The following is a 23,966-nucleotide window of genomic DNA, read 5'->3' on the forward strand; positions in this document are numbered from 1 at the left end:
GGTGATTTCACCCAAGTTCATAGCATTAAACATCTATTTATTAACTTCCACATCTAGATTTCCAGTCAAGACCTCAATCCTTAACTCCAGGAGACATCAGCAAAAGATACAGATTTCTATTTCTAGCTCACATTTCTTAGCTTTAGACCCATTTATCTGACTACACCTCTAGTTGAATATCTCAAAGAAATATTCCAAATGTTCAAATGTAAACTCATAATCTCCACTCTTCTTCTACCTCTGAAATAAGCTCCTCTCCACACATTTCAGATATCTGTGAATGGCACTGTCATCTCCCCAAATGTAACACCCGGAGACATAGATGTGATCCCAGACATCTCCATCTCCTTCATCATTAATGTCTGATCTATCCTGTTGATTCTACCTTTTAAATATTTCCTGAATGCATCCTCCTTTTTCCATGTCATGTCTTCTCTAGTCCAAGCTTCCATCACACTCCACAAGACTAATGCAGGTACCTCCTCAGTCTTTCTGCATCCACTTCTACTTTTCCACTTCATCTTCCACATAACTTCTCAAAAACAAGAGTCTGGGGATGCCTGGGTGGCTCAGTCGGTTAAGTGTCCGACTTTAGCTCAGGTCAGGATCTCACAGTTCATGAGTTCAAACCCCGCGTGGGGCTCTATGCTGACAGCTCAGAGCCTGGAGCCTTCCTAGGGTTCTGTGTCTCCCTCTCTCTGCCCCTCCCCTGCTTGCATTCTGTCTGTCTCTCTCTCAGAAATAAACAAACACTAAAAAAAAAAAAAAGTCTGATCACATCTCTCTGCTTCAAGTTTTTAATACCTTCCTATGGCTTTTAAAATGAAAACAAGATTCCTCAATAAAGCCCAGAAGGTCTTGGATAGGATGCCCATTGCTTACCATCACAGATTTCATCTCTCATCAACCTCTGCATCACACTCTACATTTTGGCATCACTAGCTTTCTTTCTGTCCTTTGAGCATACCATGGTCCCTACCCCACTGGAATTTTTCAGGGTTCCCTCTGCCTGGAATGCCAACACCACCACCCCACTGCCACCCCCCATCTCTTTATACTCCCTAACACCTACTCAATCTTCAGATCTCATCTCAAGAAACACTTCTTCTGAGAAACCTTCCCCACCTTCCAAACTGTATCAACATTCCTTCATATATGCTTATCATTATACCTATTATTTAATATTGCTAAGTATAATTCTAAACGTACATTCACTGTGGTGATTAATCTGTGCAGAATGTCGGTCAATCTAAAAAGACTCTAAGGTCAATGAAGAGACTTGTTTGTACTACTGTATCTCTAGCCTCCACCAGAGTTGACACGCAAATATTTTTTCAATAAATCAATCAATATAGGAGTAACAGTGGAAGCCACGAAACTGGATAGTACTGCAGAATAATGAGATTTAGAAAGATAAAAAAGAGACCAGAATAACCCTGGGAAAAGATCACAATCAATTAAGCAAAGGAAGTAAGCTGGGGGGAAAAAAGTCAAAAGTTAGAAACAGTAAAAAAGGAAATAGTATCACAAAAGCCAAGGAAAGACGCAACACCAAAACGACAGAAAGGGCCACTGAATTTGAGAAAGGCAGCTAGCCATCTGACAAAATAATCACGTGGGATGCAGAGGGCAAGTGAACAAAAGATAAATATGGGAGAAAGCTCACATCTTTCCAACTCCTCTGGAAGTAAGATTTTACACTCGTTAACTTTTTAGACATACTAAAACTACAAGGACGGCCCGAATCGAACAATAAACCTAAGGAAAATACATGTGCCATTTTAGACTTCTGTCTTTTTTCTGTCTGGTTGCGTCATTTTAGGCTGCTTATCTGACGCAGAACAATAAATTTTGTAATATTTACACCTCAAACGTTCTTTTTCGTTTCTCAAAGTACCTTACCTCCCCAAATCATCAAAACAGACATCTGTGTGTCCCTCGGTATGTCCAAATCTCATCGGCTTCTGGGTGGCAGGCATCTTTCCTTCTACCCACCTAAAAATGTTTTATCAAAACTAGTATTAGTTTAAAGGGGAGGAAAAGCCGGTGACTGAAGAAGAAGCAGGGAAGTTAGTCTCTCGGTGGCCCCCTTTCCCCCACCCGAGTGGCACAAACAAGACAGAGCAGAGGGTCTGCCAGACAATTAGCCGGGAAGGGGACACGTTTCCCTTCGGTGCGCTGTAAGGACACTGGCAGCGCAAGGGGGTACTCACCGAGAGAACCGAGCTACGCGGGTGAGGAAAAGCGTGGAACAAACGCCCGCGCCGGGCCGCTTCCCGCGCTCTGGCGTGCTCGCTACCACTGCGCCTGCGCCGGCCCGCCCGACCGCCCACGCCCGGCGCAGAGCAAGACCGAAGTCGCCGGGTGGTGGCGTCAGCTACGCGCCGCCTGCAAAGGAAAAAGCCGGTTGCTTGGGGGAGTGAGGAAGAAAGGGAGGGTGCCGAACACGGAAGTGATGGCAGCGCCTTGGGAGCAGGTGGAGGCGGTGACCGCATCCTCTGAGACCAGAACCCAGCGCCGAGGGGTGTCAGCTTGCAGAAAGGCATCCGCCTTATAGGACCTACAGGAGGTGCAGGAGTGACTGGGCCTCCCTTCACCTTAGCGAGTACCCAGAGTGATGGCGATGGTGATGGCGGCAGTTACTCGGACAGCCCCAGTTAAGCTGCGCTCTGAGAGGTGAGTGGGGGAAGGGTGGTTGCTGCCTGGCCTTGTCGATTGGGGTCTGCTACCGCTTTCCAGGCTCTCCTAACATGCAACCATATCCGAGTTCCTGAACTTGTCCAGCCCCTCCGTGGGGCCCTGCTAAAGAATGAGGTATTTGAGCATCTTCTCCCCGGGAGAGCAAGACTCTTCCCAAACCTTTCATTTTGGCATCCTTCGCGCCCTCACCTTGTCGTTTCTATGGAGATAAAGAAGGGAAGACTTTAATCTTAGTTCTGTCTCTGGAGGTATGGCCCGTACATTAATGCTTATTTGGGGGGTACTCTTTATATATATCTATATCTATATCTATATCTATATCTATATCTATATCTATATCTATATCTATATCTATATCTATATCTATATCCCAGAAGAAGAAAGTAACTTGGGTTTCCCCGTTTAGACCCGACCTGAAGTTCACTGGAGTGAGTACTTAGATCTAAAAGAAGAGCCAGAACTAAAATATATTGTTGAATACTTCGCTGCTTGCAGTCTGCGCGAAGGTCTTGGCCATTAAGTTTATGGTTTAGATTGTGTCCCCATGTTGGTGGACCAGTCTCTGTTGAATACCTTCACAATTGCATATTTTTGTGGTACCCACCTTGTAGTCTCCATCGGACACTAGTTTATGACATAAATGAGACTTTTTTTGTTATAGAGATTTCCCCATTGTTTTTTAATCTAGTCCCATTGTGAAAAGTTGCACAGTTACACAAACTTGCTATTGTTCTTAAGGTCTTGGCATTGTGTGAAGAGTTGTTTTGAGTACTAGCGCTCCCAGTAGGCTTCCTAGATACTTAAGTTTGGTATATGAATGAAGAGGAAGAATGATGAGCCAAAAATGAACTTGGGATTTATGGGAAAATAGCCAACCTATTGTTGATTTCCCGCAACAGCAAAAGATACCTGAGATGATTCTTTCTGAGTGACTTAATTTTATTTGGATATCATTTGTTAGTTTTAACATAGACTGATTTGTAATTTTTTTATCCAAGTGAATATAACTGGATAAACTATGGGATTAAAGATGAACTCTGATAATATTTGTCTCTATACTGAGTATATCATGATGAGATTTCAAGGTAGTAATATTCAGACCTCAGCCTAAGAATCTATAAATTGGACCAACAGTTATAGGTATAAAATGACCTAACTATGATATCTATAACACCATGTAACTTTAAACTCTGAATGGTGTCTGTACTTCTCTCCCTTCACTCTGTCTTAGCAATCAGGCCCTGTGATTCATAGGTTAAAGAAAAATTTCCTTTACAAATTTCACGTTTGACAAGAACTTGGGCCTTAGAGTTAAACAACTGTAGGTTTTAATTTTCACTCTGTCAGTTACTCATTGTATGACCTTGAATATGCTTTACTTTTTCTGAATGTCATATTCCTCATCTCTAAAATGGAGACATTACTTCCATTGATTGTTATAGTATATAGGAGATACTCATGGATGTATAAAACTAATTGTTACTAATGTCTGGTGTTATTAACAGGGTGCGTGGGTGGGTACTTAATGTTTTTATTCAAATTGGAATTTATTTTTGTTTAAATCATTAAGCAAAATTTTTAAAATAGTTTTCAAACATTAAAAGATGTATTCTTACTTTTGCGAGTATAATATTTTCACAAGTCCCATTTCTCGTTCAAAAGCCTGCAAATTTTAATGTCAATGAGTTCATGGTCTTGTTAATGGAAACTGACATTCAAACATGTATTAGTGTAGTAATGAAATGCATGTAACTTAAATGTTTGCAAAATTGTTTGGTTATTTAGGATAACATAGCTTTTTTAAAAAATCCATTGTAGCTGTCACTGATCTGGCTGTTAAAATTTTCCAAATGGATTTATTTATCATTCATAGTGTGTGTCTCACAGGAGTGGGTAGCTGAATGAACTCACTGAAAATGATCCGAAGGTCGCAGTTTCAATGCAATGAAGATTAGCTTTGCTCTGTTGCGACCACTTTTAGAACCCTTAGGTTCACAAATACTGTTCTCAAGGGCAATAGGGTGAGAGAACACGAATATATATTATCATTCTGCTGATGGTGATGAGTGTTATCTATATCATTTACTCGGAGAGACTCCGTTTATCTGAGAAGTATATCAGTATTACCTTATGGAAGGAGTTTAAAAAATGCCTTTTCAATAAAATATGTACTCGATGTAAAAATCACTAATTATGTGAAAGAAGGCTGGAAGAGAAGGTTAAAATAACTGAAGGGAACAGAGTATTGAAAAAAATAACAACGAAGACAGTTTAGAAATCTGATTTGTGTATCTCTGAAGGTGTCCTGAAACTTACCAGCTATTTAATTTTTGGAGTAAATATTACTTGGCATATGTATAAACTTCCTAAGGTGTAAAAGGCAATATAGTAAAAGTTCTATTTCCAGCTATCCAGTTCCTGTGGCTAAAGACAGCCATACTATTTGATTATGTTGTTAACATGGATAGTGGATCCTTACACAGCAAGACAAATATAATCACTCTTTTATTGATGAAGAAACCAAGATTTGGAAAGATTGTGGTTTGTCCAAAGTCATACTCCTACCAAATGTCGGAACTAGAAGTAGAGCACATGTCTTTTTTTTTTTTAGAGCACAGATCTTTTTCCTTCTGGTTCAAGGTAGTCTACTATACTGCCTCTCCAAATCATAACTGTTGCCATAAAACTTAGAATTTAATAAAACATATCAGGACACTAAAGCATTTTATTTAAATGAATCATCTTAAAAGAATCATCTTATAGTAGTTTGCTAACAACTAGCATAGGTAAAACATCACCCAGGCTAAAATGTAAGCATATGTAATTATTGTAAAACAGTGGAAAGAATAATTTATAATTAGTTTAAAAAAAACCTACCTACTATTTCTGTTGAAATCTATATATTTACTAAGTTAGCTTGCAAGAAACTACAGTTTATTTAATAATTAAAAGTTTGGTTATTTATACCCATAATATTTTTATAAAGAATTTGTAAAGTTTTATAACTTTCTAAAAAGACACTGTTTAATATCAGGAATAACATAAAGTGTTTTATGATATTTCAGATGCTGAAGCCTCCTCCATCTCAGATTTTCGAGGTATATTTTTGTGTAGATTTTCTAGCCTTATAGATGGCCTGTTTCCTCTTGTTACTTTTTAAAAATTTTGCAACTTTCCAACCTCTCGTTTTTAGAAATTAACTTCTACGTGAAAAGTCCTGAATAATAATAGAAAGTAGCAAATATGTATTTTCATTAAGCTCAATGCTATGCTATTTTCATATGCCTTAATCCTGGCAGTGAAAACAGGAGACAGCTTGCGTTATCCAGATTTTACAATGTGAAAACTGAAGCTAAATTAGATTTTAAAAATCAGGTGACATAACTAGTAAGTGACAAATTCTGAATTTTAGCCCATGTTTGATGATTTAGACCCTTATGCTATTTCATCTGCACCATGCTTCACTTTTTTTTTAAGTTTATTTATTCATTTTGAGAGAACGAGAGAGAGAGAGAGAGAGAGAGAGAGAGAGAGTGACTGCAAGCGTGTGCACCAGCAGAGGATGGGCAGAGAGAGAGGGAAAGAGAGAGAATCCCAAGCAGGCTCCACACTTGTCAATGCAAAGCCCGATGTGGGGCTGAAACTCAAAAATGATGAAATCATGACTGGAGCCAAACTCACCAGTTGGACTCCTAATCAGCTGAGACACCCAGGCACCCCACCATGCTTCATTTTTAAATATAGTGTAGTGAAAAAGTGCAGATTATTAATTTTTTATAGATCTTTAAAACATTAAAATTTTCTCTTTAGACTAAATTTCTTTCATAGGAAAAAAGATTGCAAGGAAATAAGCTAAAATGTCTAAACTGATTGTCTCTAGGTAATTGAATTATAGTTTTTTCCTCCTTTTTAAACTTGTCTGAATGTTCCATATATTTTATACTGAGCATATATTGTTTTTATATTTAAAAATTACAAATTGGAAAGAAAAAATACATCCGTTCAATCTAGTTTATTCCCTAAAGAGTTGCAATTCTCTATCTTAAAGGTTCTGGTTTCTGAGATTCTTTTAAGGTCCTTCCACTTTTAAAAGTCTAGGTACTGCCAGCTTAGTTTTCTGCTCTCTTTACTCACCTTCTTCAGTGACAGGTTCCCAGACATTTCTTTTTGGCTCAGGGAATGTACAATCATTTAAATATTAGACCAAGTTAATGTTTCCCCTAAAATGTGCTCTAGAAGGATTTCTGTAAGCCAAGTATAGGAAACTAGGGCTTAACCAGGCTTCTTAACTGAAGGACCTCTCAGAACCTTTACAAAATATGCAACATGATCTTTCAGAGGGGAAGCCATTACTAAACTTGTTTGTCAAAGAAACCCCTATTTCTCTAGAAAGTGTATTAACATCTTTTATTTTTTTATTTATTTTATTTTATTTTTTTTATTTAAAAAAAAATTTTTTTTTCAACGTTTATTTATTTTTGGGACAGAGAGAGACAGAGCATGAACGGGGGAGGGGCAGAGAGAGGGAGACACAGAATCGGAAACAGGCTCCAGGCTCTGAGCCATCAGCCCAGAGCCTGACGCGGGGCTCGAACTCACGGACCGCGAGATCGTGACCTGGCTGAAGTCGGACGCTTAACCGACTGCGCCACCCAGGCGCCCCAACATCTTTTAGAACTAGTGTCCACAAAAGTAGATTGGGGGACAGTGACATAAGCAACCTATAATTGGGAAAGTAAATGGAGAGTGGGGAGAAGAGGAGAATGTAGCGGTACTAATCAATAATTCCTTTTGCTTGTTTTGTTTTGTTTTTTAATCGGATTAAGTCTCGTGAGCCCTTCCTTGGTAGCATGAATAAAAGAGACACTAAAAATATTTACTGAAAAATGAACCTGTATTGCTTTTGTAGTGAGAAAAAAATGTATTTTAGTTCGGAGATTTTTTCATATGAACAAATTTATTTTTCACATTTTTTTCTTAACATTTCAAGGAATTCATCTGTCATCTACTATCCAGTGTATTCCATTTGTGGGCCCTAAATGTGCCACAGAATCCTCCTTAAGTATCAGACTATGATCAAATGTTAAGGACTATGACCCACAGAATCTAATTCAAATATCACAGACTATGATCAGAATGCTTTCAGGGAGTTTTGGGCCACATAATGGCAAGTAAACTTTGGAATCATGAATTTGGTAAGAAATTCCCAGGTCTGAATTACTACCAGAGTAATAATTTATTTTTAAATTCTTAATGTAGTGTAATAAATAATTCTATTAGGATCAAATTTATTTTAATTTAGTATTCACATGAATTCTGGTCTTAGATATGTATCAGCATTATAGATAAAGTACTTGTTCAATGAATAATTAATATATACAATAATGCTCTGGTATCCAGCATTATAAAGAATACAATGAGTTTTCCAGATTGATGAAGTTTAACCTTTTAATTACTGGCTTTTTAACAGTTTTCTGTAGAAATCTTGAATTAAAATCACCTATCTGACCTTATTCAGTAGAACTAACTAAATGTTATTTAAAGCTTTTGCTTGTAGAATGTTCATGTTGGATTTCATTTTCATTTCACCATCCTTGCAACTAGTGGTAGTATTTGGGATCAAATGGTTACTGAATCTGGGAACTTGCTTTCTTGAAAATGACTTTTATATAAATTTGCTTTTTAGATATTTGCCTCTTGCTTATTAAGAAATAATTTTTGGGGGGCGCCTAGGTGGCTCAGTTGGTTGAGAGACTGACTTCGACTCAGGTCATGATCTCATGGTTTGTGAGTTGGAGCCCCGCGTTGGTCTCTGTGCTGGCAGCTCAGAGCCTGGAGCCTGCTTCTGATTCTGTGTCTCCCTCTCTCTCTGCCCCTCCCTCACTCATGCTCTGTCTCTCTCTGTCTCAGAAATAAATAAATATTTTAAAAAAATTTTTTTTAAAGAAATAATTTTTTTGAAAGATGTCACTGTGTACTCCCCAGAGCAATGTAATTTAGCTGCCTTCATAACAAATTAATTATTGAATCAAAAGCCAAAGCAACCTTCTCCCAACTGATTTTTTTTCACCCTCTTAAAACAAAACAAAACAAAACAAAACAAAAAACACCTCTGCAGTTACCAACAAAGATCTTTGATTTGTCAGCACGTTTTAAAATATCATCTTTATGGGGCGCCTGGGTAGCGCAGTCGGTTAAGCGTCCGACTTCAGCCGTCACGATCTTGCGGTCCGTGAGTTCGAGCCCCGCGTCGGGCTCTGGGCTGATGGCTCAGAGCCTGGAGCCTGTTTCCGATTCTGTGTCTCCCTCTCTCTCTGCCCCTCCCCCGTTCATGCTCTGTCTCTCTCTGTCCCAAAAATAAATAAACGTTGAAAAAAAAAATTAAAAAAAAAATAAAATAAAATATCATCTTTGATTTCTATACTACATTAAAATGGTAGTAAAGCTACTTTCTTAGGAATTTGTGTCTCTTCTGCTTCGTTTATGCAAAGTACATAAAATTCCAAGAATTAATGATAGGCTATATGAAAGGATTTGTTCAGATTTAGAACCCTACAGTTTTTTTTTTACATTCAGATTTTACCTGTATAGGCAAGACACCAAAGCACTTCTCCAAAATTCATCTTTAGTCTTGAAAAATATAACAATAAAAATAATTTTGTTCTCACTAAAAATTAATGTTATTTTTATTGGTAACAGTGTGATTTAATTTTTTTACTTTTAAGAATTTTAAGGTTTAATGAAACTTGTGGAAGAGATTAGAAAATTATTTTTCCATGCATCTTAAGTGTAAGGATGTGAGAGTTTATATACATGATGCATTTTTATCATTTTTGTAAAAAAAATCATGTAATAGGGAAATTTGAATATCTTTTTTATAAAAAGATTTCTCCATAGCATGTTTTCTTTAAGCAGTTACTTTCATAGTAATTAAGATGTTACCTATACCATGAAATGACCACTTAGATATTTTGTTTTGCCTTTCTTTCTTCATATATCTGCTAAATAGCTGCTGAGAGCAACTTATCCCAGTAAATAAAGATCATCAATTTTAGAACACCTGTCATTTTGTGAAAGAAAAATGCATAACTCATCTTCAATTTCAACAACTTAAGTACTTTGCTCTGAGGTAGCTAGCAAACCTAGTATGTTATAAAATTTCCATCATTGTGTCTATTTACAAAGTATTGTGAAGATTCACTTATTTAAGGTAATATAATCCATAAATCTTTTCCAGTAACATGGAAGCAGGTGCAATCCATAAAGGTGAACAAAGAATTGGAGAGGGCTGGCATCAGGTCCTCAACTTTTTGGAACTCCTATTCTTCTCCCAGGAACAGCACACCATCCAGCACGTAACCATCTGACAACAAGTGATGGGAACATTGCCAACCATGTATTCAATATTAATAAATTTTAATTTTTCTATTATTTATACAAATATAAGTAGAAGTTAAATTTTCTTACTACCTTGAAGATTACAACATTAAATGACATTCTAACCCATATACATATATTGATATGGTACGTTTTACCAAATCAAATTTTTACAATAATTTATAAAAGTGGGATGAACTTCTGAAGATGAACTCAATTTTCTAGCAAAAGAATAGCTATGTGAAATTTATATAAGGCTATAGTTCTGAGATACTTTTGAAAATAAGTCAAGATTTTCTGTGCACAAACTCAAAGTACAGATAAATGTATGGAAAATTCATCTAGGGCAATGGTATTTCATTTTATTCTGTGGACACCTACAGCATTTACACACATAAGAACAGTTAACCTAAAATCCAGAGATACTTAACTGATAGGTACCTAGCATATACAAGTTGGTAAGCCTTGCCGAAGTAAACCTGTTATGTTGGCAGGTAAACTTTATTAAGGCTGGAAACTAGTTCTCTGGGGGAAAATGTCAAATTATTCTCTAGCTTCGTGGTCTGTTGAGTTTCAGCTATATCTGGCATATTGATCCCTTTTCACTTTGAAACATTTTGTTATCCTCCTGAAAATTATATTTGCTCATAAACTTTGTAGTTAGAATTTGGCTAGAGACAGAAGTATTCTTGTGATTTTCGTCATTATAAACTATTTCTGTTAAACTAACTGGCTTACGTACCTTAATAAAACAATATATCTAATATCTTTCTTTAAAAAAAATTTATTGAGTGCTTAATACATTTAGGATCTGGCTGAGTACTTAACATACATTATTCTGTTTAATCCCCAACAGCTTAATGAAATAGATGGCATTAATATCTCCATTTTTCAGATGGAAAAAACTGAGGTTTCAGGTGATATGGCTAGTATAAAATAAACTGGACTCAAACCATATTACTAATGCCCATTGTCATTGTGCTGTGGAACTGCATCCTTGTCATATACATGCATAGAGATATTGAAAATGTTAAAATGGTTACTGCTGGGTGGTAGGATTATGGATAATTTTGGGTTTTTCCTGATAACTTGAAGCTTAGTTTGAATTTGTCCCAGTGAGTATGAATTATTATTATTTCTATCAAAACAATATATGTGTCTAGGTTAAAATTTAAATTAAACTGGAAGTTTAGATAAGCTAAGAAATACTGCAATTGAACCCATCCCAGAGGCATCTACTTTCAATCTCTGTTTTTCTGATATTTACCTTTATATTTCTAAATCATATGCTTATACTTCTCTTTCTTGGTTCATCAGTTAACAGACATCAGTTGAGTTTCTCTCATGATAGATGAGGATTTAACTCTTTTAGTTTCCTTCTTTTCATTTTGTTTTCTCAATTATATCAGAGTTTTGGTGAATATGTAAATATCATTCATGGCTGAGTCAGGTGTTTTACAATTCTGTTTTCTTTTTTTTAATTTTTTAATGTTTATTTTTGAGAGAGAGGGAGAGAGACAGAGCACAAGCAGGGGACGGGCAGAGAGAAAGGGAGACACGGAATCCAAAGCAGGCTCCAGGCTCTGAGCTGTCAGCGCAGAACCTGATGTGGGGCTCGAACCCATGAACCACGAGATCATGACCTGAGCTGAAGTCAGATCCTCAACTAACTAAGCCACCCAGGCACCCCTTTCTTTTTCTTCTTCTTCTTCTTCTTCTTCTTCTTCTTCTTCTTCTTCTTCTTAATGTCTATTTATTTTGAGAGAGAGCACAAGCAGGGGAAAGTCAGTTCTATTTTGTTTCTTTTTTTCCTCAAGATCCTCCACTTTGGAGCCTATGGCCTTGTGTAATTTTATCGACTAGTTGCTCTGGATACCCTGTTGTCTAGAGACTTTCCTTCTTCATCACCCTAAGAATTCAGATTTCCTTTCTGCTATGTTAAATGTCTTATTTCCTGTGTTATATCTTTTGATGTGTTGTACGACTCTAATTTTAGAAGACTGTATCTTCCAGTATGAGGTAAAATTGTTGATGTTTTGCATGTCTGGAAATTTGTGTTTGTTTTTTTTTATGCTTATTTGTTTTTGAGAGAGAGTGCGAAAGCCGGGAGGGGGGAGTAGAAAGAGGGGGTCAGAGGATCCAAAGCAGGCTCCATGCTAACAGCAATGAGCCTGATGTGGGACTCGAACTCATCAACTGTGAGATCATGACCTGAGCCAAAGTTGAGCACTCACCCATCTGAGCCACCCAGGTGCCCCTCTTATCCTGATACTTGATTGATAATTTGGTTGTCTCTTCAAAGTTGGAAACTAGCTTCTAGATTCCAAAACTAGCCTCTAGCTCCTAATATTACTATTGAGAAGCAGATGCCATTTTATTTACATTCCTTTGTGACTTTTTTCCCACAAGAAGACTGTTTTTTATTTTTTTAATTTTTTTTTTTTTTTTTTGGCTTAGTCTTATTTGTTTATTTAACTACGGTAAGAATGCTTAACGTGAGATCTACTCTCTTAACTATATTATGTCTTCATCTCTAGGGTTGTAAAATTTTAGAATAATATAGCCCATTGTGTATTTTGCCCCATTGTGCTGGGTACTGAAAGCTCTTTCATTATGGAGGCTCATGTACTTTGGTTCTAGGAAATTTCCTAATGTGGTTTCTTGTATAGTTTCTCCCCCTTTATTTTGTTATTTGGTATGAAATGTATGTATTGTTCCTCTAGTTTTCTTATCTCTTCTAATCATTTTTTCCTACTTCCTAGTATTTCCTCAATTTATCCTCCAATTTTCCTATTGAATATTTTATTTCTGTAATCATATTTTTAATTCCCAAAGCTTTCTTATTCTCTGATTGTCCCATACTTCTCTTGCTCATTCATAGATGTAATATCTTCTTTTAACTTGGAAGAAATCAGTTTTGTTTTCTGCTCTTTTTATAGGTATTGTTTTCTTTCAGTTCTCAATGTTTTTTTAGTTTCTGTTAGAGACTTTCCTCAAAAGTCTGATGACCTATGACTATTCATTCATATTCCAGAGTGAATGAAGCACAACAATGCTGCCTGACAGCTGTGAGTAGGTGGGGCTTATGGACTAGCAAGCTTCTCTGTATGCTTGGGTGGCCTTCCAGCTTTTTATTGGAGGAGTCCCAGGTGTCAGCATCTAGAGGTCTTTTCTCCTTGTCCATTCCATTCTTTGGCAAAGTCTCTTTTAATTCCCTATTAGGAGATACGAGTCTGGATGCTGGAGTTCTGGAAGCCAGATTGAAGAAGGAGGCAGGAACTTTCATTCTGATTTTAATCCCAACCTCCCTTCTACCCCTGTGTCTGGTATCCAAAGCCCTGAGCCTCTCTGGTTCAGTTTCTCCAAATGATAAATATCCCATCTCCTCTAAATGTAGGAGTAAGAACCAGAGCTATACATCTGCTGGAAGTACGTACCTCTCCATTTTCCACCCTGTTCTCCACCCACATTTTCTATAGTACCTGGTGCCTCTGGTTCCTGGACTTCGCCCACTCTGTTGGCTTGCTTCTCATTCATGTCACTTCTGTGCCTACTGTTACCTACCTCTCTGTTGGTACCTCTTCTGTTGCTGAGTCAGATATTGGTCCTCCATTCATATTTTGTCCTCATATTTTGTGATTCAGGTGATAGATATCTGCTAGTCTCATTGAAGATAAAAGCTTTGTATTTTAATTTCTGATTTTTCCTTGTTTTGGGCTAACTTATGAGAAAAGGATGAAGTGAAAAGATTTTCACTTGACCATTTTATTTATTTATATTCTCTTATTCTCTTATTGAGAGAATTCTTATTCTCTTGAGAGAATAAGAGATAACATGAGTGGGGGAGAGGAGAGGGGTGGGGGGAGAGAGGGAGGGAGGGAGAGGATCTTAAGCAGGCTCCACACTCAGTGCAGAGCCTGATGCAAGGTTCAATCCCATGACCCTAGGATGATGACCTGATTTGCAACCAAGAGGTGGATGGTCAACCAATTAAGTCACCCAGGTGCCCCCACTTGGCCATTTCAAGCCGGACAATTATTTATTTTATAATCAGAAAAAAACAAAAAGCTACTTTCATTTTGAGAGGAAATGAAGTTATACTACTCACTAAGATATTTAGTAATAGAAAGCAGCAGGTATAGTAGCTAAAGAAGCATTAGAATCACTATAGGATTTTATAGGAGACTTGGTTATTGAAGACAGAACTTGAGAGAAACTGAAACAGGCCCTGGTAAAGGTGGGAATGTTGTCAAGAACAGAGAGAGAGTTTATCTCTGATAATAGGAACAGTACAATGTAGGGGTAACAGGGAGGCAAGATGAAGGAGCTCATATCCAGTGTAGTTGAGTTGGTCACAGAGTTTAATAAACTGCTATATTGATTTTTTTAGTAAATCACCAGGCATTTCAAATCTTACATATTTTTCACAACTGAGTAAAAAAAGTAGAAACTGGGGTACCTATGTGGCTCAGTCGATTAAACATCTGACTTCAGCTTAGGTCATGATCTCACAGTTCGTGAGTTTGAGCCCCGTGTTGGGCTCTGTGCTGATAGCTCAGAGCCTAGAGCCTGCCTCAGATTCTGTGTCTCCCTCCCTCTCTCTCTCTCTCTCTCTCTCTCTCTCTCTCTCTCTGCCCTTCCCACTTGCACTCTGTCTCTCTCTCTCAAAAATAAAAATAAACATAAAAAGAAAAAAAGTAGAAACTATGTTGTATTAATGAAAAATATCTGCTTGGGACTCCCTTATTACTTTTTTATCTTGAAAAATGTGTGCAGTCTCTTAGTAACAAGTGTCTCTTCTAATCCATGATTCTTCATATTCTTCAGCCTACTTTGTTTCTTCTCCTTGTTTATTTTTGCTCAATGGAATTTAGTCAATAAACAGCCAGAGCATACTGTTGAATATAATTTTGGCATACTAAGTGATGATGTATCTTCCAAAATTATAATTAAAAATATTTTCCCTATAGATTTTAAATGACTATATACTAGTGAGCCCACTAAGTAAAAATAATCAGTATAATCACCAGGTGCCATTCAGTGTTTAGCGATGGAGTACTTTATTTGGCAAGTCTGACTCATTAGTTCACAGTTTTAGGTACTTGCTTAAGTATTTACTACAGATGTTTGTTTCAAATCATATTGCTTTGAAAATACATTCAAATGGCTATAAACATTTACTTGACTGTCAGGATTGTAATGTTCCTCTGACATAATCAGAAACTTAATCATAATTAGTGTGCTGGGTGAGACTGATTTTCTCAGTCTCCAAATTCAACTTTGATCTGTAAAATATTTGAGATTATAGAATCCTTACCCCCAATTCTGGGTTTAAATCTTATTCCACCTAAGAAGAGTTAATTTAATCCCATCTATGACCAATCATTACTATTTGTCTTAATAAAATTCAGTATTTCACATTGTAAATTCCCTATATCTAGCCAATTTCATGGGGAAGTCATTGCCCTATAGAAGTTTATACCTGTTTCTCAGAATTACCAAGAAAAATACAAGGGTGTGTGTGTATGTAAAATAACAAATTTTTATTCTATTCCATATTTTCTAAGAATTGCCTAGACTAATAGTGAAATTGAGCAATTACTGAAATGAGTTGACAGAATTGCGTTGCAAATGCTTGCATGGCATTCACACTGTTCAGTGGTGATTATTTAATAAATTTTTAAGAGATTTTATAACTTAAAAGTTCATATTTTCAATCAATAGGAGATAAAACAAGGAGAGGAAAGTAAAGGAACTATAGGGTAGTGGTTCTCAAACACCAAGTCATAGATTTCTCACTGTCTCTTACAAACAATTCACTGACTGGTTTGCTGTGAAATAAAAATAAGGGGAGGAAATATTGGCATAAGCTGTATCTCAAGACTAGAAATTATTCACATTTTGAGCATACAGTTTGGCTAAGAGAGGAAGCTTCAGTTTTTCTAATCTATATTGAGAATTAGGTGTGGGAAAAGAACTCAGGTTCTTGACTCCCTAGCCCTATGAAATTATTAGTATATAGTAAAGCAGATTATTTAAATGAGAACAAAATATCTTGGAACTGCCTTCCAATATATCCAGTACTCTTATCTTGTACCTGTACTAATTTTGATTTTTCATCTTCTGTCGGGGGTTAATATATAAACTGTATACAAAATGAATGACAAATGACTAATGATTTTTTTTTCTTTAGATACATCCAGAGAGTGCCCAGAAGAAACTCCCTCCTGGAAAAACTAAAAAAGCAGTATTTATAACACTGGAATTTGTGGATAATTTATCAAAATGGCAGAAAGTAGTGAAAATACTAGCAAAAATGTAGATGTAAGGCCCAAAACTAGTCGAAGTAGAAGTGCTGACAGAAAGGACGGGTATGTGTGGAGTGGAAAGAAATTATCTTGGTCAAAAAAGAGTGAAAGTTGTTCAGATGCTGAAACAGTGAATGCTATAGAGAAAACTGAAGTTCCTTTAAGGAGCCAAGAAAGGAAGCACAGCTGTTCATCCATCGAGTTGGATTTAGATCATTCCTGTGGGCATAGATTTTTAGGCCGATCTCTTAAACAGAAACTGCAAGATGCCGTGGGGCAGTGTTTCCCAATAAAGAATTGTAGTGGTCGGCACTCTTCGGGGCTTCCATCTAAAAGGAAAATTCATATCAGTGAACTCATGTTAGATAAGTGTCCTTTTCCACCTCGATCAGATTTAGCCTTTAGGTGGCATTTTATTAAACGACACACTGCTCCTATAAATCCCAAATCCAGTGAGTGGGTAAGCACAGACTTGGCTCAGAGTGAACTGAGGGATGGTCAGCTAAAACAAAGAAGAAATGTGGAAGAAGAGGTGAACTGCTTCTCACATACTGATGTTCAGCCCTGTGTCATAACCACCAACAATGCTTCATGTAGAGGTGGTCCTGTGACTGGCTCTGTGATGAACCTGGTTTCAAATAACAGTATAGAAGATAGTGATATGGATTCAGATGATGAAATTATTACACTTTGCACAAGTTCCAGAAAAAGAAACAAACCCAAATGGGAAATGGATGAAGAAATCCTGCAGCTGGAAACACCTCCTAAGTACCATACCCAGATTGATTACGTCCACTGTCTTGTACCAGACCTCCTTCAGATCAATAACAATCCATGTTACTGGGGAGTTATGGATAAATATGCAGCTGAAGCTCTACTAGAGGGAAAACCAGAGGGTACCTTTTTACTTCGAGACTCAGCACAGGAAGACTATTTATTCTCTGTTAGTTTTAGACGGTATAGTCGTTCTCTTCACGCTAGAATTGAACAGTGGAATCACAATTTTAGCTTTGATGCACATGATCCTTGTGTCTTCCATTCTCCTGACATTACTGGGCTCCTAGAACATTATAAGGACCCAAGTGCCTGTATGTTCTTTGAACCACTTTTATCCACTCCTTTAATTCGGACTTTCCCTTTTTCCTTGCAACATATATGCAGAACAGTTATTTGTAACTGTACAACTTACGATGGCATTGATGCCCTTCCAATTCCTTCTTCTATGAAATTATATCTGAAGGAATATCACTATAAATCAAAAGTTAGAGTACTCAGGATTGATGCACCAGAACAACAGTGCTAGGAAAAGTGTAGGTATATGAGAATGATTATATACATATTTTCATTTAATATTTTATTTTTCTTATACCACTTTGAATTTTTCTACAAGGGCAGTTGAAATCCAAAATAAATCTCTGCCCTAAATTTTACTTCCAGATCAGTTTATTTTTCTTATGATAACAATAATTGTTTAAAGTTACACAGTAGGGGTTAATGAATATTTTTGACCACGTGTTTGGTTTTTGTTTTTACCAAATAGATTGTAAGATTTTTTTTCTTAATTGTAATTTGCTTATGATCCAGGGATATTTGGAATTTGGTAGGCAATGCAAATACAGTTAAGTAATCGGTATTTTGTATTTTTCTTTAAAAATAATCTTATGTTCTTTCCTAATGTAAATTCCTTGTTAACCTATGCCATTGGCATTCCTATACATAAAATATAGTTTCCCTGTCCCCCTTTCAGAGTTGTTTTAAAATTCTTCAGTAAAGCTGAGTGTTATAATTCACAATCTATACCAATGTAATTGATTTTTGTAATTTAATAATAGGAATGCTGAAGGTAACAAAATGGTTTAAAATTAAACTTGAAGTGTTTCACTTTAAATATTAACTACTACTAAATTTGATTGGGAAGAATCAAATGAGAACATGACTTTTTGGAGGTGAATTTATTTTCTACACTGTGGCGTGGTCATTTGTTATTTTTGAATAGGTCTTTCACTCAACTTAGATGAGTTGCTCTTTTCAGAACATGAATATTGTTCCTTTCTCACTGGAAGCTTAAAAAGTAATGATAACACTATCAGTAACTAGTAGTTACTAACATATTTAAGCAACTATGGGGTTTTTCTGTATTTACTTATGAACTGTTGCTTCTAATTAGCCTTTTTATAGAAACTCTGAGCCTGTTACTTTGGGGAAATGCCACAATATTATAAACAGCTACAAATTGCCATTGATAACCAAGGAGGACCTAAGTAGTCTTCATTATTTTAAATTGAGCTTGACTAAAGATTTAAGAAGTAAACGTGGAGCTCAGTTTTTAAGAAGCTTGATATTGGTTTTGATTTTCAGGTTTCAAATACTTACTCCTGTTTTCAGAATTAACATGTCTTTACTGTGGCTTCAACAAAGGGAAAACATTTTGAGAGCTACATGGCTTATGCCATACTGAACAGTACTGGGCACTGGGACTAATATTTTAAATTTACTGTCTCGATAGGGAAGTATATTTAGAAACATCATTATCCCAGTATAATAAAGGTAAATGGAGTGATAGCCTATCTAACTCCTCTTTTTTTTAATAGTCAGTGCATAATTTCCTAGATAGTAGTTTCTTCTGGTGAGCTGTCTAGCCCTTTGTACAAAGTGGCATTTTTAATATCATAGTAATTGATTTCTCAATGCTAATTTAGGTCCAGTAGTAAGCTACTTCTACCTGGATTGAAAGAAATTTGACTCAACTTTCCAACTCAGAACAGGTGTTTCATAGGTATCATTGCTTTTATGTTGAAGTGGCATTTTGCTTTCCTGCAGTTCTGTTAACATAAAGATGGCATTTTTCAGTAATAGCTTTAAAATAAATTTTTAGCCATTACCACAAAATTGAACCAGGAAAATCTCTGTTACCATTATCTTCTATCATTTTTTTTTTCTCAGTGATCTCAAAATTGTCTTGGTTACAGTGAGGGGTAACTACTAAGTATGGCACCTGTCTATGGAGTAATGAGGCTCAGGATATCATTAACACCGATACTAGGATAAATATCTCTTCTAAAGATGATATTTCCCTTTTACAAAAGTAGAGAAGTCTCATACTACCTCATCTTTTATTGTGACGCTTTTGTAGATCACTGAGAAGCTTGTCTTGTTTACCAACAGAACACTTCCTAAATATCCATTTTTGGTGAAAGAACATTAATAGTATAGTAAGAATCTACCCGTGATTATAGTTTTTTATCAGAATTTGATAATGAGACTTTCTGTTTCTGTGAAACAATTATTGTTTTAAATATTTTTCTTTTAAAAATAACTTTTTATCAGTACAGAAAAACCTAAGGGATGACTAGCTAACAAGTATTCTGTTAAAGAGTAATTTTATAAAGAAAAATGAAATATAATTACGTTGTCTTTTATAATGGTAAAAATTAATGTTTATATGAAAATCAAGATCTAAGTAGCTTTTCATATATTCAAACTGGTTGCTTGTGATATATTTTCTCTGGCTTTCTTATTTTTCCAACTTCAAGGTATTAATAGCTGTTAACATTTTCAAAATACTGCCATATATATAGCCTTGAAGTAGATCTAATAAATGAGAGCAGGGAAGAGACTTATTTACTCTGAAATGGTTTGTATTTTTCCTTTGATGTTTGCTACAGTGAAAAGAAATCTGGAAAGTAGAAATATAAAGACTGGAGAAGGGAATTGTTTACCATGAAGGAAAAAGAAGAGTAATAATAAATTAATTTTTAAAGCATTAAAGAATTGAAATTTAGAAAGGTTAATTTCTTTCTCAGTGACTTTGTGAGGACACATTTGGAAGAACATCCAGTATTCACAAACTAAATTTAAAAATGTGAAATATGTAATTATTGGAACATATAACTAAAATGATTAAGTTTTGAGAGGAACACAAGGAAAAATACAAATATATCTAAATATAAATTTTGTAACTAAGTTTGTTGGCATTTAAAAAGTGTAAATTCCAGAGTTGAGAAAGCATTCAGCATGGTGGAAATGTGTAGAGTTATTGGTGAGAAAGGATGGAGCTAAAAGAAACAAGATAAAATATTAAAATTAAGAATTTAGGCATCACCTCAGGGAAGAGCCTTGACAGTGAAAGGGAACTACTTAATCGCTAATAGCTGGTCTGGACCAGACACTTAACTGCCCTTTGGGAATCATCCTGCACTAATCAGGAAATAAACTTGACTTTTCTATTTCTCAAGCTTTTCAGGACACCACCGTCACTGCCACCACTGCCACCACCGTGCATCTTCTTTTTTTTAAGCTACACAGCATCTTGATTCATACTATAATTCCTGAAATATGCTGAATGGATATGTTTTTAGGTTCCTTGAGCATTTTTGTATAAAGAATCATATGTGATCTTTCTATAGCCATGCCATTCACTTAAATAATTCATACAGGGAATGGCTTAATTTAGAGGAAGACCTAATAGGAAGAAGATTAAAGGAAGCTTTTAGTCAGCCTGTGGCTAGATTTATTGATTTGGTGAACCGAACTGTTTTCTTTCCTGAAATTCAGCTAATGGTCAAAGAATGGCTTTCAGTTAAAGTTTTGACTTATTATAAATAATATAAAGAATGTCTTAGCAATTAGAAATCCTTTAAAAAGTAGAGCAAATGTGGCAAATAGGACTCATACAAATTCCATTTCTTTTGATAAGAAAAACACAAACCATTATCATTTATTCATGAGCCAAAGCCATTAAGAAGACAAATCAAGTTATCAGCTTCCTGTCTCTCTGAAGTTTGGATCATTTTATAGACCCACGTAATAGGTTTCTTCCTATGAAACAAAAACCTTAAAACCTAACTCTTATAAATATACTCTTAGCTTTCATTTATAATCTTTTTTGTCACTTTTAGATATGATTATAGCTAAAATCTGTGTAATCAATAGGTTATACATTGATTTTAGTAGACAGACTTCACAGGAAAATAGACATAATTATTTCTTGAGACAACACAGGGAGAACAGTGTTTAAATGTAAACCTGTGTGTTAAGTAATTTAATACCCAAATGAATAAAAGATTTTAAGTCATGCAGATTATTGTTTCTAATTTGGAAAAAATTCTTTACAATTTTGGTTTTAACCATAATCAGTTTTACGTTTATTATTTCTAAAAAATGAATGCAAAGCACAAAGGTTTTTTTTCCCCTTTTTTTAGTGGCATACTAGAAGTGAGCAGTGCTACAAGAGTCTGTACTAATACGTTAATAATGTTGGACACATAATGGAGGTAACTTTTCAAATGGATTGGCTTCTAGGTAGAAATATAGACTAATGGATATAACCCAATGGGAAGGGACTTGGGGCACATGAATCCTATTTCAAATAAAACCAGAATCTATTTTTTGTTTACTTTTTATTTTCAAATAGATTACTCAATCCTAAATTTTTACCTTCATCTAGCATACAAAATGTAGGTAAATAATACTTGTCACTTGACTTGCTGAAGGTTAGTTCTTAAGAGGTGACTCTTGGAGCATACTTGAAAATAATTTCTGTAATTTCTTGAAAGTAATGTGATGATAGATTTTCAAAGTATCCCTTAGTGGACCCTGCAAATTCACATTCACTTCTAGTCTGTAATAGGCTTTCTTGGCTTGGTTTGACAATAGAGATAACAGTACAATATGGATTTATGGTTTAGACTCAGGAATTGGATGAACAGTTCCAATTTCCTCCTACCCTTAATAAGGTTTATGTAAAATTGATGTTTGCCTAAGTTATTTTAAAAGTTGATTACATCTGCAGGAAGTAAAGATAATCACTTTTGTTGTGGTTGTAATCAAATCTAAGCTTTCAGACTTAAAGTAAAACTTGAGAGGAGGTTTACTTAAATTTTGTTGACTTTGCTAGGATTGAATAAATTCTGTGTAAACCAAGTATGAACTTGATATATACTTGAATATACAGAGTTTAAGTAGTAACTTCGCAAAGCTGTTAGTACTCTTGTCAATCAGGCTTGTGTGATCTTCCCCGTACCCAAAAAGAAGTAGACTGTTTACATTTTTATTTCTAATCCTGGAGTTGAATGTTTCTTCTTCGATGTGAGTTCAAATAAATTGACCTGAATAAATTTTCACTTCTTAATTAAACTTCATATATAAAATACAAAGGCTTTGTGTCTTGTTTTTAAAACATTGTATATCCTGACTTAGCACATTCAACTTAAAATCTGAAAAAAATTTAAAAATCTATATTACACATTTTCTAATTGATAATACACTTTCCATCTTCGGTGTCAGTTTGGGTCTTCCAGAAGCAGATGCCAAGATGTCATTAAAGGTGCAAGATTTATTGGGGAAAACACCTATGAAGAAAGAAAGTGTGGAAGTCTTCATACCACTTTGCAAGTCTGACATACATGAAAGAAATTCGAAGGTTGGGTAGGGTGGGCTTCAGACTGCAGGACAGTTGTGAAAAAGCTAAATGGGGATTTAGTTTCTCAGCAAAGGGTGCCTGTGGGAGCCCACATGGGACAGGAACGGTCTAGCTCTAGAACTCTCACTATGCTGTTATTGGCTGGGAGCATGGGAAAACGAGGCTGTCACTCTGATATGTGACCTGGACCAAGGTGAGATGAGGCACTCGACTTGGGCACAAAAATTTTCTGACCAAAAATCTCAGTAATGAAAAGCAGTATTTCAATGCAACATTTTTAAATCAGTTTTTCAAAAAATTCTAATGAAAAAAAGTTAAAATTTTAAATAAAGTAGTTTTGCTGACTTCCTACTGACTCAGACTTCCTTATAGCTCCATAAGGCACTTAATTTACTGACTCCTGAGGGCAGGGCAAGTGGTTCAGGCTAATACCATTTTACATAGACCATTTTCCCTGTTTGAAAATAAGTTCCCTAGGCTGAGGTATTGGCATTTTCTCTATTACTCGTTTTTCAGTATGAGAAGTGTGTGTACTGGTGGAGCATACTCAGGAAACCTTAGTTTAGGTAGTTTCTAGTAAAGTGCCCCTCCCCAGTGACCCACTATGGGGTTACACAAAGCAAAATGTTGTAAAGATATTGCACACTTCCAATATGTTTTGGTATATGTATTACATATACATATTATATATACTGCATACTATATAATTATGGCATCTTCATTACTCGCTAGCAGTTTCCTTGATGGCTGGGGAAATGTGTCAATCATCCTTCAGACGTGACAGTAAATAGGTAAAAGGTTTATTCAGAGATGAACACGTGGCGAGGAGAGGCATTGATCAGGAAGAAGCTGCAAAGACAGCTGCTCTTTTAGTTAATATCAATTGTCAAGCCATTTGTAAACGTCTTCTCTTTCCTGTTTTGTTCCTTTAGCTCTCCCCAATTTTGGCCCCTGGGCCGGTATCCCCTAATTGGGCTGCATCCACACCCAGCCAGCTTCGAGGCCCGACTGTATAAATCTAAGCATAGGAAACCCAGAATCTGACCTCAAGCCACTCCAGGAAACAAGTTAGCAATTTCCGCCACGCTACTCAAAACGTCACTGGCTACAGAAATTTCCACCGAGTGCTCAGAATTCCGGAAAACCAGGGAGCTTTCCTC

The 23,966-nt window shown here is 36.0% G+C and overlaps 2 protein-coding genes and 1 long non-coding RNA gene across 6 annotated transcripts in view; 1 reads left to right on the top strand and 2 right to left on the bottom strand.

The window, feature by feature from the left end:
* WDHD1 (WD repeat and HMG-box DNA binding protein 1) overlaps nucleotides 1-2,304 on the bottom strand; it is a 67,465-nt gene extending 65,161 nt beyond the window's left edge. Inside the window, exons 1-2 of one of the 2 annotated variants that reach the window (XM_040477197.1) lie at nucleotides 2,214-2,304; nucleotides 1,903-1,995 (exon numbers count right to left, since the gene is read on the bottom strand). In XM_040477197.1, the coding sequence (XP_040333131.1) occupies nucleotides 1,903-1,979 (77 nt within the window). In that variant the 5' untranslated portion in view covers nucleotides 1,980-1,995; nucleotides 2,214-2,304. Of the gene's footprint in view, nucleotides 1-1,902; nucleotides 1,996-2,213 lie in introns of those variants that run through there. The other variant, XM_040477198.1, reaches the window with a different exon arrangement.
* A 73-nt stretch (nucleotides 2,305-2,377) lies between these two features.
* Nucleotides 2,378-21,463, top strand: SOCS4 (suppressor of cytokine signaling 4). 2 transcript variants are annotated; one of them, XM_040477205.1, is made up of 3 exons: nucleotides 2,378-2,676; nucleotides 5,766-5,798; nucleotides 16,271-21,463. In XM_040477205.1, the coding sequence occupies exon 3, from the start codon at nucleotides 16,363-16,365 to the stop codon at nucleotides 17,686-17,688; it is 1,326 nt and encodes a 441-aa protein (XP_040333139.1). In that variant the 5' UTR covers nucleotides 2,378-2,676; nucleotides 5,766-5,798; nucleotides 16,271-16,362; the 3' UTR covers nucleotides 17,689-21,463. The 2 variants fall into 2 exon arrangements, with proteins under 2 accessions (XP_040333139.1, XP_040333138.1); XM_040477204.1 differs by lacking the exon at nucleotides 5,766-5,798.
* LOC121031798 (uncharacterized) overlaps nucleotides 16,607-23,966 on the bottom strand; it is a 77,741-nt gene continuing 70,381 nt past the window's right edge. Inside the window, exon 5 of one of the 2 annotated variants that reach the window (XR_005790891.1) lies at nucleotides 16,607-16,714. This is a non-coding gene — a long non-coding RNA (uncharacterized LOC121031798). Of the gene's footprint in view, nucleotides 16,715-21,575; nucleotides 22,736-23,966 lie in introns of those variants that run through there. The other variant, XR_005790892.1, reaches the window with a different exon arrangement.

This window comes from Herpailurus yagouaroundi, unplaced genomic scaffold, assembly GCF_014898765.1.
Source record: "Herpailurus yagouaroundi ecotype Mexico unplaced genomic scaffold, PumYag 141, whole genome shotgun sequence".
NCBI lineage: Eukaryota > Metazoa > Chordata > Mammalia > Carnivora > Felidae > Herpailurus > Herpailurus yagouaroundi.